The 16,193-nt window shown below is 42.7% G+C and overlaps 1 protein-coding gene across 2 annotated transcripts in view; it reads right to left on the bottom strand.

Annotated features, from left to right (window-relative positions):
* Nucleotides 1–31: 31 nt before the first annotated feature.
* UBE2L3 (ubiquitin conjugating enzyme E2 L3) overlaps nt 32–16,193 on the bottom strand; it is a 45,537-nt gene continuing 29,375 nt past the window's right edge. Inside the window, exons 3-4 of one of the 2 annotated variants that reach the window (XM_039868428.1) lie at nt 6,616–6,802; nt 32–1,468 (exon numbers count right to left, since the gene is read on the bottom strand). In XM_039868428.1, coding sequence (XP_039724362.1) covers nt 1,314–1,468; nt 6,616–6,802 — 342 coding nt within the window. In that variant the 3' untranslated portion in view covers nt 32–1,313. The remainder of the gene's footprint in view (nt 1,469–6,615; nt 6,803–16,193) is intronic. The other variant, XM_039868429.1, reaches the window with a different exon arrangement.

The raw sequence follows: 16,193 nt of genomic DNA, 5'->3' as shown, positions 1-16,193 counted from the left end.
AGACATTAACATTCAAATCCTTACAAGTTCATCTGATGATAAATTCTAAGGTCAATTTTTATTTCTACAAAAAAAGGCAGTCAAAACAAATGTTTTTGTTTTTGTACATAAAACACATGTAAAGGATATTACTGAGAGAGCTTCAAGTGGAGCTTGACTCTGCAAAGGCTGTGAGTCCAGAGGGAGAGGGAAGGCCGTCTTGTTCCTGGGCTGGCCTGGCCAGCTGCTCCGAAGGAAGGGGCCAGCAGGGCACCAGTAACCCCAGACTGGTGCTGGCTATAGCCGAGTCCCGCCAATTCCAACCCCGCAAAAGGTCAAACCGTGCTGAGGGAGGGCCGCGGTGGGGCTGCTGCACTGAGGAATTGGAGAGCGAGCTCCGTGGCACATTCGGATGGAGCTTGGTGACAGGTGAACGTGGAATTTCAAATGGATATTCTGGCTTTAGCGTTGTCTGCAATTACCAGCACATCTTCTAAAATGGCTGCAGGGAGGAGCATCAACCTTTGACCTCAGGAGCCTCTCTGGTGAGAAATTCCTCACACAAGTGCACATTGTCCTCTGGCTGGCAGGCCACAGACCTGATATTGCAGGGTTTCCCCAAGCAGGCCAGGCCAGGCTGGAGTTCAATCACACACACAGACATCAGGGCTGCCATTTAATCGTTATTGTGGTAACACTGGCCAGATTTTTACATAAGAGTTGGGCCTCCCGTTTCACAGCTTTTTTTTTAGGGAGTGGTGGTAGTGGTGGTGCTTTGTTTTTAAATTTTTAAAAGGATGCTATAAATTGTAGCCAGGAGAACCAACTCCCACACTGGGCAGTGCAACACGGGAGAAGAGAAGCCACCAGACAAGACAGAGCTGTCTCTTCTCCTTTGTGGAGCAGGCAGGGCCTGGGTCTGGAGAAGTGAATGAGTGAAAAATAAACTGAATGCAAGAAAGTAGGAGTTGGCAAGGGCAGGGGAAGAAAGGGAACCACAACCTTTTTTTTTTTTAAACCTTAAGGTTTAAATGTAAATTGAAATTTTGGATAAATTTGGACAAGGAAAAAAACACCATTCTTTTAAAGTAGACTGAAGCAGTGATTTTTAAAACAAAGAAAGCAGAACTAGAACATCTTAAATTTTTAATCCTTTCTTTACAGGTTACCTAGACCACTTTTGATTAAGAAAACTGTAGAAAGTTAGTAACTGCCACAAGCAAACACCAGGCGGTGGCACGTGTCAATTTTCCACAGAGTCCTGCTTTGCGGGATGTCTGAGTGCACTGCTTGGGGGCTCTGCTCACACTTGCTGGAATCAATCGCGGCAGATTTTAGTCCACAGGTCGCTTTTCCCCATATTTCTTTGTAAACTCTTCAGCATTCTTACAGAATTTTTTACGGTCCTTAGAGTATTCTTCAGCTAGGTCAGCCCGAAGGGGGTGCTCGGGCTGGGGGTCGTTCACCAGTGCTATGAGGGACTGGATTACTGCCAAAAAAAGAAGACAGCATCACTGGTTAGAACAGTCTCAGAATGGGCAAGGACAAGATAGGCAACTCTGACTCTAACGTTGATTTATGTCTATGTGCTTCTAAGACAAAGCAGCCTCCGATTTATCCAAAATTCTAACCACCGGCACTCAACTCCTTTCCTCTGTAATTAGGAGAAAGTGATGGACAACAGCCAACATGACAGTGGGTAACTGTTGAGAGTGATGCCTGCTCCTCCTTCCTGAACTGATGCCCTGGGAAGGTCCCAGACCCCAGTCACTCCCATCCCGCTCTGAAACTCTGGAGACCTTAGGCCTGGCTCCCTCCCCTCCCTTCCCCCGCTGAGTAGTTTCAATATCCAAGTATGAGAATGAAGGGTGCATGACAGGCCTGCACCATGTAAATGTATAATGAGCTTACTCTGGAAGACCCATAGGAGCTTCTGAACCAGCAGAGAAAGGTTCGTATGACCACCCTGTCTAACCACTGGGAAGCTGACAACCCCCAGCAGCATTACACTGTCCATTCCAGAGGTGGAAGTCACATCAACAGCTTGGGGTGGGTTCCAGTAAGTCCTAGATATGCTGGAAGGCTAGCCCTGGGGCGGGAGGACGAGGGAGCAGAAGGTAGGGAAGGGAGCCATGCAGACTAGAGTATAGAAGGTCCAGGAACCCTTGACCACCTCAGAAATGGGGGGCACACAGACGCACCTTGCACATTTCCCTTCCATGCCCCCATCAGGCCCAGTACCCCCAAAATGCTTCATTCCTTCCCACTGCCACATTTCTAGCAAAAAGGCATCTCTCCTCTGGACTGCCAATGCTGTGAATTCCTTATTGGGGGCCCATGTTTTTCACCCCAGCATTACAAGGGAATGGATTAAAATGCTGGTGCTGGCTGAGTCATACACAAAGGCAGAACCAGTCAACAGCACCATGCTGAGCAAAAAGGAACAGCACAAAGTGCTCCTGGCCAAGTGTCCAAAGACGGCCTGCTCCCACCTCTGCCTATTAATGCTACCAGGTGAGACGGGGGCAGTCAAGGGTTCCGGTGATCACCGTGGGCACAGGTGAGGCAGTGGGGTAAGGCAGAAAAGGGTGGCTCTGCAGGGCTGATGGGGCCAAGGTTGAATTAGGAGAGGTGGTTGGGCAAGGAGGGTAGACTGGGAAGAGAGAGCAGGGCTGAAAGGCTCTAATTCAATCTCCACACCACTCACAGGGGCAGGCATAGGGGCAGACATCGGCTCCCTTTACACACCATCTTTTGCATCTCTAAGAGGAAGCTGATTCTGGAAGTATGTTTTTGTCTACTTCAAGGTTTATCCCTTCTATTGTATTTGATTCTTACCTAAGCAGAAATGATAAAGCTATTTTCTTATTCCTATTTCCCCAACTTTAACCATTGGTATTCCATTGTTTGCCATATATCCACATATAGCCTAAATGATAATTTACTTAATATATTTCTCTAAATCTCACTTTTTAATACAAATATTTTTAAAAGTAAAGTAAATGTTAGTAACTCAAATGGAGAACCACTTTCACTTGCCATAAACAGAAGGCAAGTATCAACAAAAGGACAATGTATGGCTGGTTGGAATACCTCAGACAAACATTAAAATAAGCACCTAAGGCTTCCTCCTGTCCAGCCAGTGGAAGCAACCACACTGAGACAAATACTGCCAAATGGCACCATCGCAGCTTCTTTAAAACACTGCCCTCAGCTCACTGGCCTAAAATATGTATTTTAGCACTCTCCAAGATTCTCCGCCCCACGCTCAGATGCGAGACTTCCATTTTCTTTTGTTCTTGACTTCATTTATAGCATACTTGTATGCTACCTACAGCATTGAGGAAGAGTAAAGAAAGAAAATGGAGTCACTAAATTACTAAAAGTAGTCAAGGTCTGAGGCATGCCTTAGCCAGTCTTAAACTTCTGAACTTCCCAGTCCGGTATTAATACCTGAATGCACATCAGATCGCAGTGTTAATGCCTGGACACACATCAAACCTTCAGATGACCATCAAAATGACTTCAAAAAGAAACTGTTCCATTGTCCAGACTAGTGGACATCTGAAGATTATCTTCTTGGACCAGTCATGATGCTAAGAATGCAGGACTAATTCTCAGGAATATACTCTTTCCTATAAGAGCCCTCAGCTTTTCTTTCTCCTTTGGAACACTTCTAAGTTTGGCCTGTGTTTCCAGTTTGCAAACTCTGAGAACCTTGAATAAAGCTTAGTCATTTATTTTCTAGCAAAGCCTCTTCACTTTTTGAGTTCATTTGACAGCATAAATAGGTGTCTTCTTGTCTTTTCCTATGATTAGAAATGGCTCTGTGGTAGAACTGCTGCTTCATTAGCATTTTAAGAACCCCACAGGGTCAAATGCTTTGTGAGGGACAGGGAACTGATAAGTTTTCCAGTTTTCCTTCCCACTGTTATGGATACTCAGGCTCTTTTACTACTTACTATGCTCATCTTGATACCTAATGAATTAGTAAAAAACCATTTGTTAATGATTAAGACTTGCTTTTCAAAGATATTTTCAGTTTGCAAGTTTGCTATTTGTCTAATTTTCCGAGCTTGCTTTTACTTATTTGATCAAGTCTAAATATTTTCAAATTTATTTAGTAGTTCTGATGAGTATTTCATTCTTTTCCTGTTCCTCTGGGTGCGTTTCTGATTCCTCAGCTAAACTATAATAAAACACAGCTGAGTTTAGCTTGTTTTGATAGTGAGAACATCGATAGCTATGACTGCTTTTCAAACTACAACTATGGCCCCATCCCATCATTTTTCATATATAGAACAGCATGCTCATTACAAATGTCTGGCACTGGTTTCTTGATCTCTTCCTTGATCTAAATGCTCCCCAGAAGCATTTTTTCCCCCTCAAATATTCAGGGGCTTAAAAACATAATAAAAAGTGACCTTTTATTCTCATTGTTATATGGTCAAAGAATTAAGCCTATAAAATTTCCTCAGTTTTGTTCTGTTTCTTTGTAATACAGAATGTAACCACTATCTAATTTTCCCCCTTTTCATGGGTATCTAGGGGGCTCCACTCTCAGAGTAAAATCTGAATGCTGTCTTCCATAGAATGCACTATAAAATATGTTAACTAACTTTATCTGGTTTGTTATATTTCTTCAGTCCTCTTTATAAATTTTATCTACTTGATTTGTTATAATAGTGTATGGGGAATTGAAACATTCAATTTATAAATTGTTTGAATTTTCTCTTCATATAATTTTGTTATGTTGTTTGGTACATAGAGAGTCAGTATTATGCTGGCTTTGTTATTGGCTGCATTTTATATGGCAAATGTCATTCAACCACCAACTAAGCCCTTACTCTGCTGCTAAGATATCTACTAGATATCTACTAGAACCAGGCACACTGCTGAACAAAACAGTTTTCACATTCTTTCTCTGGTATTATTATTGCTAACTCCTACCACATCCCTATTTGACACAGTTCTGCCTTGTTTCTTGACTTTTCTCATGCTACTTTTGCTTACTTTTTCATGCTTCTTTACTCTTTTCAAAAACTGAGATATAATTCACATACACAAAAATACTCTTTTAAAAGTATACAATTCAGTTGTTTTCAGTATATTTGCAAAGTTGTATGACACCACCACTGTTTAACTCCAGAACATTTTCATCAACCCTCAAAATAGGAATAATGCTGACACAGCTCTATTGGGCAGCCAGTCCCTGTAAGAGGTGGCAAAGTGCTTTTATTTGTGTTCATCTCCTGCCAAGCCTCTCTGCCCCTTGTCATGTCATGTCCCATCCTGCCTGTCCTCTGCCCTGCTTGCTACCCCAGTTCTCAATAAGGGAGGAGACTTTATAATTCTTTGTGGCCCAGCAGTCTGAGGTGCAGGGTCTGCCTGGGTAGCCTGGAAGAACTTCTCCCCTCCAGACATGGTGCTTAATATACACAACTTGGCAAGGGCTCCAGGAGTTGCACGAGGGGCTGACAAGTCATTCCTGAACAAGAGCAGCTATAGGCTTCCAACACAGAGCTAGGAATTTGCATGGAAAACTTTGTCAAGCTTTTATAAACACCAACTTGTACATGACCAAGTGCCAAGTCCACGGGAGATCTTTCTATTTTGACTCGGCATGTAGCACCCACTCCTTTCTACTACTCAGCTGTGTTGAACCTGGGGCTCAACTTTCCATGTGAAAGGCTTTCAACTCCATCTTTGGGGGTGGGGCAGTGTTTCCACTAAAAGACAGTTATTTATATTAGTCACTGAAAAACCACCTGCAACCTAGCAAGTTCCAGCCGCATCCACTCTCTTCAATCTAAAAAAACGTTACAGTGGTTCAGCTGGTTACTTATAAAAAAGCTACCGAGAATATGAGATTAGGACTTCAAAAGAAAGTTCTGGAATTAGGAAACAAAAATTTCCTAATTTGGTTCATACCAAAATCTAGTAACTTCCAGGGGACAAGAATTAAGTACTTCCTAGAAAATGAGCATGTATATGTCCACACAGAGAGACCCAGACACATGGGACATACACGGTCACATCCAATTCCAAGGAGTTCCAGGTCTGCTAAAACTATGTGCTTTCATTGGACACACAGCCCTCAAGTCTGACCGTGCCCCTCCCTCACACCACCCACTGTGAGCCACCGGCTTTCTGCTGCTAGCCAGGTGGCTTTAGCTTGTGCCCTTCTTTTAGTCTGGAAAGCTTTCTCCAACCTCCCCTCTTCCTTCAAGTCTGAGTTCACGTGCTAATTGCTATGTAAGGTCACTATAAACATCATTCCCCTTCCCCAACTGAGGCAGCCCCATAATCCTTCGTGAAAATTCCCAGCGGCAGTGCCGCATTCCTCACTGCACGGGTGACAAGCATTGGGCTGGTCTGTCTGCATGCATCCCCACAGGGCTGCGAACACAGGAAAGGCCTCCTCAAATAACTGCGTAAGACAACAGTTTAACTGAGACCTGCCATGCCCAAAGGACTGGTGGGACCTCGGCTGCACTTCTGTGTGTATTGAAATTGGTAAAGGTAGGATTTCTTTAGATTCTGTGTGACATGACATTAGAAGGCACTGAGGAGCCCCTGTCCCACTGCAGCCTCCAGAAGAGCAACTACTGATGAAGACACAGAAGCATGTCTTACCTTGGTCGGTTTTGGTTGCTGGCTTCCAGTTTTCAGCACTAATTACTGGCAGACAGACCTGCCCCTTTTCATCAATGTTGGGGTGATAGATCTTTGTTTTAAATGTGATCTTCGGTGGTTTGAATGGGTACTCTGCTGGAAAGTTGATTTCGATTCTGAAGGCCCCCTTATCATAGGGAGGGTTGTCCTATAGGGAAAGAGATCAAAATGAACACACCATGGTTCACAAGCCTGGAGCTAAGACAGGGATGTTCGGTTTACTTGAAAAATTAATTTATTTCAAGTGATATATCAACTGGAGCCTTGTCATGTTCAGGGCAACCAATGATCAGTATTCCTAGAGCAAGATGTCTGCTAAGCTGTGAAAAGGTCTGAGATTGATGTTCTGGTTTCTTTATTTTTTAAAAATAGATTTTAAGTAGTAGTTTTAGTTTCACAGAAAAACTGTAAGTAGAGTTCTTATATGTCTGCTTCTCCACATGCAAGGCCTTCCCTACTATCAGTATCTTGCAACAGTATGGTATATTTGTTACAGTCGATAAACCCACATTGACATTTCATTATCGCCCAGAGTTCACAGTTTACATTAGGGTTCACTCTTGGTCATACATTCTATGGGTTCTGTATGGTATTATACACTTTAGTTATAACCATATAGTATGTAGCCTTTTCAGTCTGGCTTTTCTCACTTAATAATATGCATTTAAAGTTCTTCCATGTCTTCTCATGGCTTGATACCTCATTTCTTTTTAATGCTAAAATAATATTCCATTGTCTGGATGTACCACAGTTTATTTATCTATTCATCTACTGAAATATATTTTGGTTGCTTCCAAGTTTTAACAATTATGTGGACTTAAGCTTTCAACTCCTTTGGGTAAATATCAGAGTGTGACTGCTGGATCGTAGGGTAAGAGTATGTTTAGTTTTGTAAGAAATGGCCAAACTGTCTTCCAAAGTAGCTGTACTATTTTGCATTCACACCAGCAATGAGCATTCCTCATTGGCACATCCTCCGGCCAGCATTTGGGGTTGTCGGTGTTTTAAGTTCCGCCCTTCTAACAGGTGTGTAGTGGTATCATTGTTGTTTTAACCTGCAATCCCCTAAACATGATGTTGAATATCTTTTCATATGCTTATTTGCCATCTGTGTATCTTCTTTGGTAAGGTGTCCGTTCAGCTTCTTTTGCACATTTTTATCTTAGAGTCTTTGTTTTCTTATTATTGAGTTGTAAGAGTTCTTTGTATATTTTGGATAACAGCCCTATATCAAACATGTCTTTTGCATATCTCTCTTTATCTTTCTGAAGACATGAAGAGTCACACCAGAGGTAAATAACAACCCAACCCAAATCACACCAAGTGCTGACAGACCAAAGAGGTAGCAGAGACTCCAGATCCTGGCCAACTCAGTCTCATTAGGGTAGAGCCAGCATCTAGCTGGTTAGCTGGCCCAGCTGGCTGCCAGGCAGGGTCAGGACCATGCCCCATCCCCTTGTCCCTAGGACCACTCAAAGATCTAGCCCCTCAAGGACTGGACACTCTAATGGCCCAAGGGCCTCTGAGAGACACCCCAAGAAAAAGAGCCTCGACCTCTCCTCCAGCCACCCTCATAGCCAGAGCTGAGCAAGTCCTTCATTTACTGCCTTTCACTAGTACTCCAGCTCTCCTAGGTACCCCCCACAGGCATGCCATGTCACACCCAACCCAAAGAAAGCCAAGCTTCACAGAGTGCCCTGGAATGCTCTTGGCAGCCCCAACACCACAGCCCGTCCTCCTCAAGCTCCAGCCTAACTATGCATTCATTCTCCAGCAAGAAGTTCTGCTGGGGAGCCAGGTTGGCACACACCAAGTCTCTACACTCTCCCATGTTCTATTCTCACTCAGGGATGGGCGGCATGGTGCAGGGGCCTTCAAAAATGGGTAAGTTTAGGAAAAGCTGAGGAGTGGGAGAGGTCTTCCAGGCAAAGAGGACTAACGACTGAGATGGAAGGGACAGCATGGGAAAGACAAGAGGCTGAGAGCAGGCAGTGTGGCCGAGAGGCTGCATGGGGCCCGCGTGAGGAAAGGTTGAACTACCCTTCTAGCAGCTGTCAGATTACTCTGTAGGGAAGCTTGTCAGGAAGGTGGAGACTCAGGGTCAAGACGAAGGTGGAGATGCTAGCAAGCAGTCCAGGCTGAGTGTGCCTGTGTGAGGAGAGAGGACCTACACACACACAGGAAAGGTCGGGACAAGGCTGTATTGGAAAATCATTTTCATCTCAACAAAACCTTCCCTATTTCCTTCTTAAAGGAACACCAGATTCTCTAAAACACTAACCAGAAGTTAAAGCAGCAGCAGATATCCCACCCTACTCCTGTCCTGTCTGCCTACTACCTAGGAGAGCCATGTAAAATGTACTTTCCTGTATGACTTTTGGCTGGTAAAATCTGCTAAATTTGTTCATTCATCATCCAGGACTGATCAACCACTCCTGTGCCCCGCCATATGCCGGATATTGGGAGACAAACGGTCCTGGTTAGCAGTTCTAATCTCGGCTCTGCCCCTTCCTAGCTGGGCAAGTCTGGGAACATTCCCAATCATCTGAAAAATGGGGTTAACAGCTGTATGTACCAAGACTTGTTCTGATGACGAGATAAGGCTGCTAAGTCCTGTGTGCCTGCCATGTGAGCAAAGAGCTCGAGAACAGCAGTTCTGTCTCTATAGGAGGCAGGACAGGCTAAGCTCTCACCACCCAGGGAACGTGGCTCATCTTCTCTGAGCCTCTCACCTCGTCTGGGACTGTGGATGACCAAAGGAATGGCTCAAGTGTGTGTGAGCCATAGACTGTCCATCCATCCCAGTGATTTCTGTCGAAGGAGGTATGCAAAAATTAAACACAGGATATACCTTCTGGATAAAAGGCCTAAATCTCCACATATGAATTTTAGATATTTTAGAGCTAAACTTATTCTGTGAGAAGGCAGCTCACTATAACGGACATTAATGAGAAAACATGTTTTTGTTGTAGAAAAATACTATACGACTTTTCAGCAATTTACCTCAAATTCAAAATCAAGCTGCAACATCATTTTATTACCAAACTAACCAACAATTACAGTATTTTTATCTTTACATATGACCCTGACCAGTGTTCTTCCGTTATCCCTTCATTCATCTGGATGTCCCTTCAGTTAATGTCACTGTGCCAAAGAACTTTTTGAGATGTAAAATTAACTTCTGAAAATTTTACATCCTCTAAATTCATTCAGACTTTAAATTTCACTTACCTCTTCCCTGAAGGTATTGCAGATGATTAGCCAAACACGTACATTTTAAAACCTCATTCAATCCGTGCTTAAATTCCAAGACACTTTTTTTTTTTAAATCTATATATGTATTCCCTTTATAAAGGGAGTGAGTAGTCTAAAAGTGTTTACTATGGGAAGGGGCTGGTGAAACACAGTGCAGAGCTCACAAGGGGCAGCAGGGATGGGGGGAAGTGTTTTTTTTATTATTTATTTTGTAAACAGTATGGCTAAAATAAAGAAAAACAATTTTTGTACTACTTCTGCACTAAGAACCCACATTTTCCTGCATTCGTTTCTAGTCATATGTATACGTGACATGTAAGTAAGATCTGACCATTTATCAGCACTTGTTATATGCTAGGTGCTTTTCTGTCTCCTCTCCAATTTATTGCCCTTGGTAACAAGCCTCAGGCACATGCTATCCTCAGTCACATTTGGACAGATGTCTGTCTAGGCCCATCCTTAATGCCTTTGTGGGACATGAGGGCAAGAGAGATTGATGTAAATGTGCTGATATTCATTTTGCTTGCTGTTCCATGAGTGATAAACTGTCCTTTGTCTTTGTCTAAGAAATTCCATGTCTTCTCCTGGCATCCAATAAGCTATGGCCAGCTAACATGTTCACTTGCAAACAGCGTGAAAATCTCAGATCCTTTATAGTTCTTGACCCCAACCTTCGAAGGCACAAAGTTGTTTTGTGGCAACTAATACCAAGAGGAAGCTCTTTCCACATGACACCACACCACCCGAAGCCTTTCATCCACGTGTCCTACTTCTAACCCCGTGGTCAAATCTAATCTTTCCTTCCCATGGCAACTCTTCAAGAATCCTAAGACCCCACTGTACTTCCATTATCTTCTATTCCTCGAGTGAAGACCCTGAGTCCTTCAACCACCCCACAGAGGTCAGTTTTGTGTCACTGCCCTGACTGCTTTCTCTGTGATGCAGTAAAGATACCACACAGCTCTCTGGCAGCCACAGAAAGAATCGGGTCAATCCTCTCACTCTACTTTAGACTGTTGCCACATGGCGTGCCCCCACGGTGTGTGTGCATAGCTGACATCACATGCAAGACTCATGGCTGATGATGCAAACAGGTGGATCCTGGTTTGGATCTACTGAACATGCTGTCCCTTTTCCATTCCAAACATCAGACAGATTGAAGGTTCTGTGCCACTTCTGTCCAGCTTGGTGGCAACTCCTCAGTAGCATCTTTACCCCATGGCTAGCCCTTTTTTGCCCAGTATGTTAACAAAGCCCAAGCTTTGCTACCACAAGAATGTCAAGTGCAGACCTGCCCTGCTGGCTGTTTGTCCTCCAGAGTTCAGTTGTTTTGTTGCAGAGGAACAAGGGGAGGTGGCCTGCTCTGTTCTGAGTGCCCCAGGCTGGTGTCTATGCTCTCAAACTTTCATGGTCCACTCTAGGATCTTGACAAAACCTGAGATAAGCGCATGGGTCTTTTGAACACAGACTGTATCTTCTTACCCTTTGTAAACTGTCAAATATTTATAATCTCTTATCTTTTCTGAAAATAAGCTTCCTTGTTGCCTGAATCACAAAACCTGCTCATTGAGCAGACTCCTCTTGTGCTAACTTTGTTTCCTGAAGATGACTTCTTTACACTGTTTTCAACAATTTGGTTTGTAGGACTTTTCATAGTATAGTCAACAAATATTCTAACATTAAGGAATTCCATCACATTCCCTTTGAAAATAAATATTAGTAGGAATAAGTATTTTTAGAACTTGTCTTCCAATCTTTCATGACCAAATTACCCTGTGAATTATATCTAAATTTAAAATTGCAATCTCCATTAACTAAATTCAACAAGAGCTTTCCCTTTTCCGAACTCCTGTGTATCTCTCACGGCACAATTCACTTTCCCCTCAAGAACGGAAGTAGCTTTATTGTTATTTTTCATAGAAATATAGCATTCACACCAAAAAAGTAGTATGAAAGCTTCCTTGCTCCCAGGATAACGGCTGTGAGCCCCTGCCACATGGCCATGGCACATTCTCTACACACACAGTGCGCACAAGGCTTTCATTCTGGACATATACACAAACTATTATGTAATTACAAATTGGAGCCATTCTGTCTATGAATTCTTTCATAACTTTGCTCACACGCTATACATTGTTTTCCAGTCTGCAATGCAGATGTTCCCCTCTTCTGTTAGGCCACAGCGCCTTGTGGCTTTTGTTCAAAAGGCCTGTGCCTGGCTTGTGAAAGGAGCTGAGTAGCCCCTGCAACGTGGAGGCATGCTTGTTCTCCTATGATGACCCCAGCATATCCTAAGATTGGCAGCAAAATTATTTGTATGTGTATCCCTGTGTCAGAATCCCCTTATTTGGCCTCAACCATTATATCTACAGAAAGGGAGAAGCAGCTACTGATGAATTAGCAGGAAAGCAGAAAAGAAGAGGAAACTCAGGCCTGTGTGAGGCCCTGAGGGAAGAGGGAGGCAAGAGGTGGCTCCTTAAGGCCAGGAGGGCAATGCAGAAGGAAGGAAGGGGTCTGGTGGGTAATGATTTCAGGTGCCATGGGCTGTACGTACAAATGAGGAAGAAAAAACAGAAAGGAAGGTGAGATCTGAATTACAAATGTAGCTACAAAAGGTGAAAGAAGGACACCGAAGCCTCAAATGCACTCCTGGAGGCAGGGCTGGAGTTTAGGGAAACCTTCTTTCTTTCTTCACTGAAAAAATAACCTCTAACATTGAAGGAGCTTTTATATTGTATCTGGGACTGTGCCAAGTGTTTTTAATTAACACCATACACCAATCATCAACAGCTAACAGAAAAGAAAAAGGTGGTGGTGGGGGGAAACAAAACTGCCTCACAGATATCCAAATGCCCTACTAGCTTCGGCAAGTTTTTAGGTTTTGTTACAAGTGGGGAAAAAAGTTTTTAATTGAGGTAAAATTCACTAACATACAATTAACTATATTAACGTGTACATTTGGTCAATTCATAATGTTGTACAACCATCTCTAATTTCATGTTGACTTTCCCCGCATGGTTTTACCGAGAAATAACTGACATAGATCATTGTATAAGGTTAAGGAGTACGGCAGGATGATTTGATTTACATATACTGTGTACTGATTACCACAACAGGTTCAGTTAACATCCATCTTCTCAGAACAAAAACAAGAAAAAAAATTTCTCCTGGTGATGAGAACTCTTAGTTTTTACTGTTTTAACAACTTTCCTATTTTCATACAGCATTGCTAGCTATAATCTCAAGACTTCTTCATCACCCCGGAAAAACACTCTATACCCACCAAGTAAGAAATGGAAAATTAAGGCAATAAAACTGGTTCAAAAATTACACATTCTTGCTCCAATGGAGGCCGAGGGAGCTTGGCCAGAGGTGGCTAACTTCTCCCAGGAGGCAGAAGAAAGGAGCTCGAGGGCAAAGGAGGGACTCCCAGGTAGAGGGCAGGCGAGGCAATAAAGAACATACTTTGCCTTCTAAAATCCAGCCTCCGGAGTTACTAAAATAACATTCTTTCCTATCAGAGAAATCCACGTTTGTTATAGAAAACAAAACGTGTGCAGGCAGGCACAGAGGAGAAAACACACTGCCCCAGTCACCTCCCTGAGAGAACTGGGGCCAGAACTCCAACACGCAGCTCTCCTGCCACTTTTTTCTAGGTGAAAGCACACACAAACACACAAGAACACACGAGGGATTTGCATGCACAGCACCGTGATCACCTTCACTGCAGGCTGTTGCTGACATTACCTTCATCGCCTGTGCATGCTGATCTCCTGGAAGATCTTTTGTACTGGCTGCAACATGTCCTGATGCCTAGCACCCTAGTTGCTGCAAGAGAAAGCAGGAGTGGCAAGGCTATAGGGACTCAAGAGAAAGTGGTGGCAGCACCCACACTGGAAAGCCACAAAATCAAGGATGATGTTTTTAAAGGAAGAAGCCTGGGATCATCTAATACAGAGAGAAGTGGTGGTGAAGATCCCTTGCTGTTCTGGTGGGATCCTTACAGCATTCTTATGACTGTATTTTGATTACCTGTCTTCTTCATTAGTCCAGGAGACACTTGAGAGCAGGGACCCACACTGTCCACAGAACCAGACTTCACACGTTTGCTAACTGAACTACCAACCTATCAGATTCTCTTCCTGACAAGAAAATCATCAAAATCATTGTTTATGTTATTCTTCTGAACATGACCAAGAATGTCAGCTCTCAGAATAATGGCTTAACATACCGGGAACACAATGACTCCAGAGCCAACCTGGAACTTGTTACATAGAAAACATTTCCGCATCTCTGTATCCCAGTCATCAGTCACAGCTTATGGTGTCTAATAAAGCAGGAGATATGAAAACCCCACTGCCAATCTATAAGGAAGGGACTCAATTCCAAGTCATTCACAAGAAAATAAAACAACTTCTTGTTAGGGAAGAAAAACTGATCTTACTATTTTTAAAAATCAAAGCTAATTAAGAAAATAACCCAGTTTAAAAATGGGCAAAGTATTTTAATAAACATTTCTCCAATAAGTTCAGCACCTTAGCTATCAGGGAAATAGAAATCAAAACCACAACGAGAAACCACTCTATACCTATTAGCATGGCTACAATAAAAGAGATTGACAATATTAGCTGTCAGCAAGGATGTGAAAAGACTGGAATCCTCTTACACTGTTGATAGGAAAGTAAATGGTACAGCGACTCTGGAGATAGCCTGGCAATTCCTCAAGTGGTTAAACTTAAGGTTACCATATGACCTAGCAATTCCATTCCTCTGTAAATACCTAAATAAAATGAAAATGTATGACCCCATAAAAACTTGTATCTGAATATTAATAGCAGCACCTTTCATAATAGCCAAAAAGTGGACACGACCCCCAAATCCATCAACTGATGAATGGATAAGTAAATAACGATACATCCATTACAATGGAATATTACTACGACATAGATGAATCTTGAAAATATTAAGCTAAGGAAAGAAGCCAGACACAAAAGGTCATATATTGTATGATTCCATTTATGAAAAATACAGAATAGCTAAATCTACAGAGAAAAGTAGATTTGTGGCTGCATAGGCCTGAGCGGATGGGGTAATGGCCAAGGTGGGGTCCCTTGGGGAGGAATGAAAAACGTTCTAAAATTGAGGTGATAGTTGAACAACTCTGTGAATATACTAAAAATCACTGATTTGTACACTTTAAATGGATGAAATGTATGGTTTGTGAATCTCAGTAAAGCTGTCTTTTAAAAAACTTAAAGCTAACTCAGGAACAGTGGTTCACAACTGGGAACAGTATTGTCCCTCCTGGAAATGTTTAGAAGTGCCTGAGGGTGTCCTTTGCTGTCCCAATGACAAAGGTGGATACTGGCATCTAGTGGACAAAAACAGGGACAATCCCTCACAAATAATCCACATGCACATACCAAAATGTAGTTTGCAATGTAAGCACATTGAGAAATATGGCTCTAGGAGAACTACATATTCAATTTATAAACTGTGGGGTACCTACTATGTGTAACACACAATGCTAGGGACAGGAAGTGGGAGGGAAACAGACAAAGGCCTCTGCCTAGACCAGAACTCACTGAGACAGACATTCCATACCACAAGTCACAAAACAGAAGTCACATTGTGAGGCATGCCCAAATAGAGAGGGAGCAATGATGCTAAAGCTTGGGCCACAGGAGACTCCGACAGACTACCCAATCAACAGGCATTCCTCATACTGCCTCGCTGGAAATAAAACCAGTTTTGTTTGCATATACACTACTCTCTCATTGTGACCCAGGGGTAAATCCTAACTGCTCTAACTTGGTCACCTGTCAAATATGGTGGCCACCTACCAGCCACAAATGGCTATAGTGTACTTGAAATGTGACTCTTCCAAATTGAGATGTGCCATCAGTGTAAACTACCACCTGGATTTCAAAGACTTTATACAAAAAAAATACTGTAAAATATTTCATTAATAATCGCTTATATTGATTACGTGAATTTTTTATATATTGTGTTAAGTATATTAGTTATCAAAATGAATTCCATCTGTTCATATTTTTTAATGGGAATAACAGAAAATTTGAAAGTATAGCTGTGGCTCACATTATTTTCCTATTGACAGCACTGACTATTGTGGTACTTCCCGTACCCTGGCCAGTGGCAGACACGGGGTGGCCACGTTCTAGATAATGAAGTATAAGAAGCCTGTGGGGAGTTCCTGGGATGGGTGTCTTTGTTCTCAGTCACACCAGACTACACATATGATAAAAGCGCATAGAAGTAAATGC

The sequence above is a fragment of the Pteropus medius genome, unplaced genomic scaffold (assembly GCF_902729225.1).
Source record: "Pteropus medius unplaced genomic scaffold, Ma_sr-lr_union100, whole genome shotgun sequence".
NCBI classification, from domain to species: domain Eukaryota; kingdom Metazoa; phylum Chordata; class Mammalia; order Chiroptera; family Pteropodidae; genus Pteropus; species Pteropus medius.
This window is presented reverse-complemented; position numbering and strand designations above follow the sequence as displayed.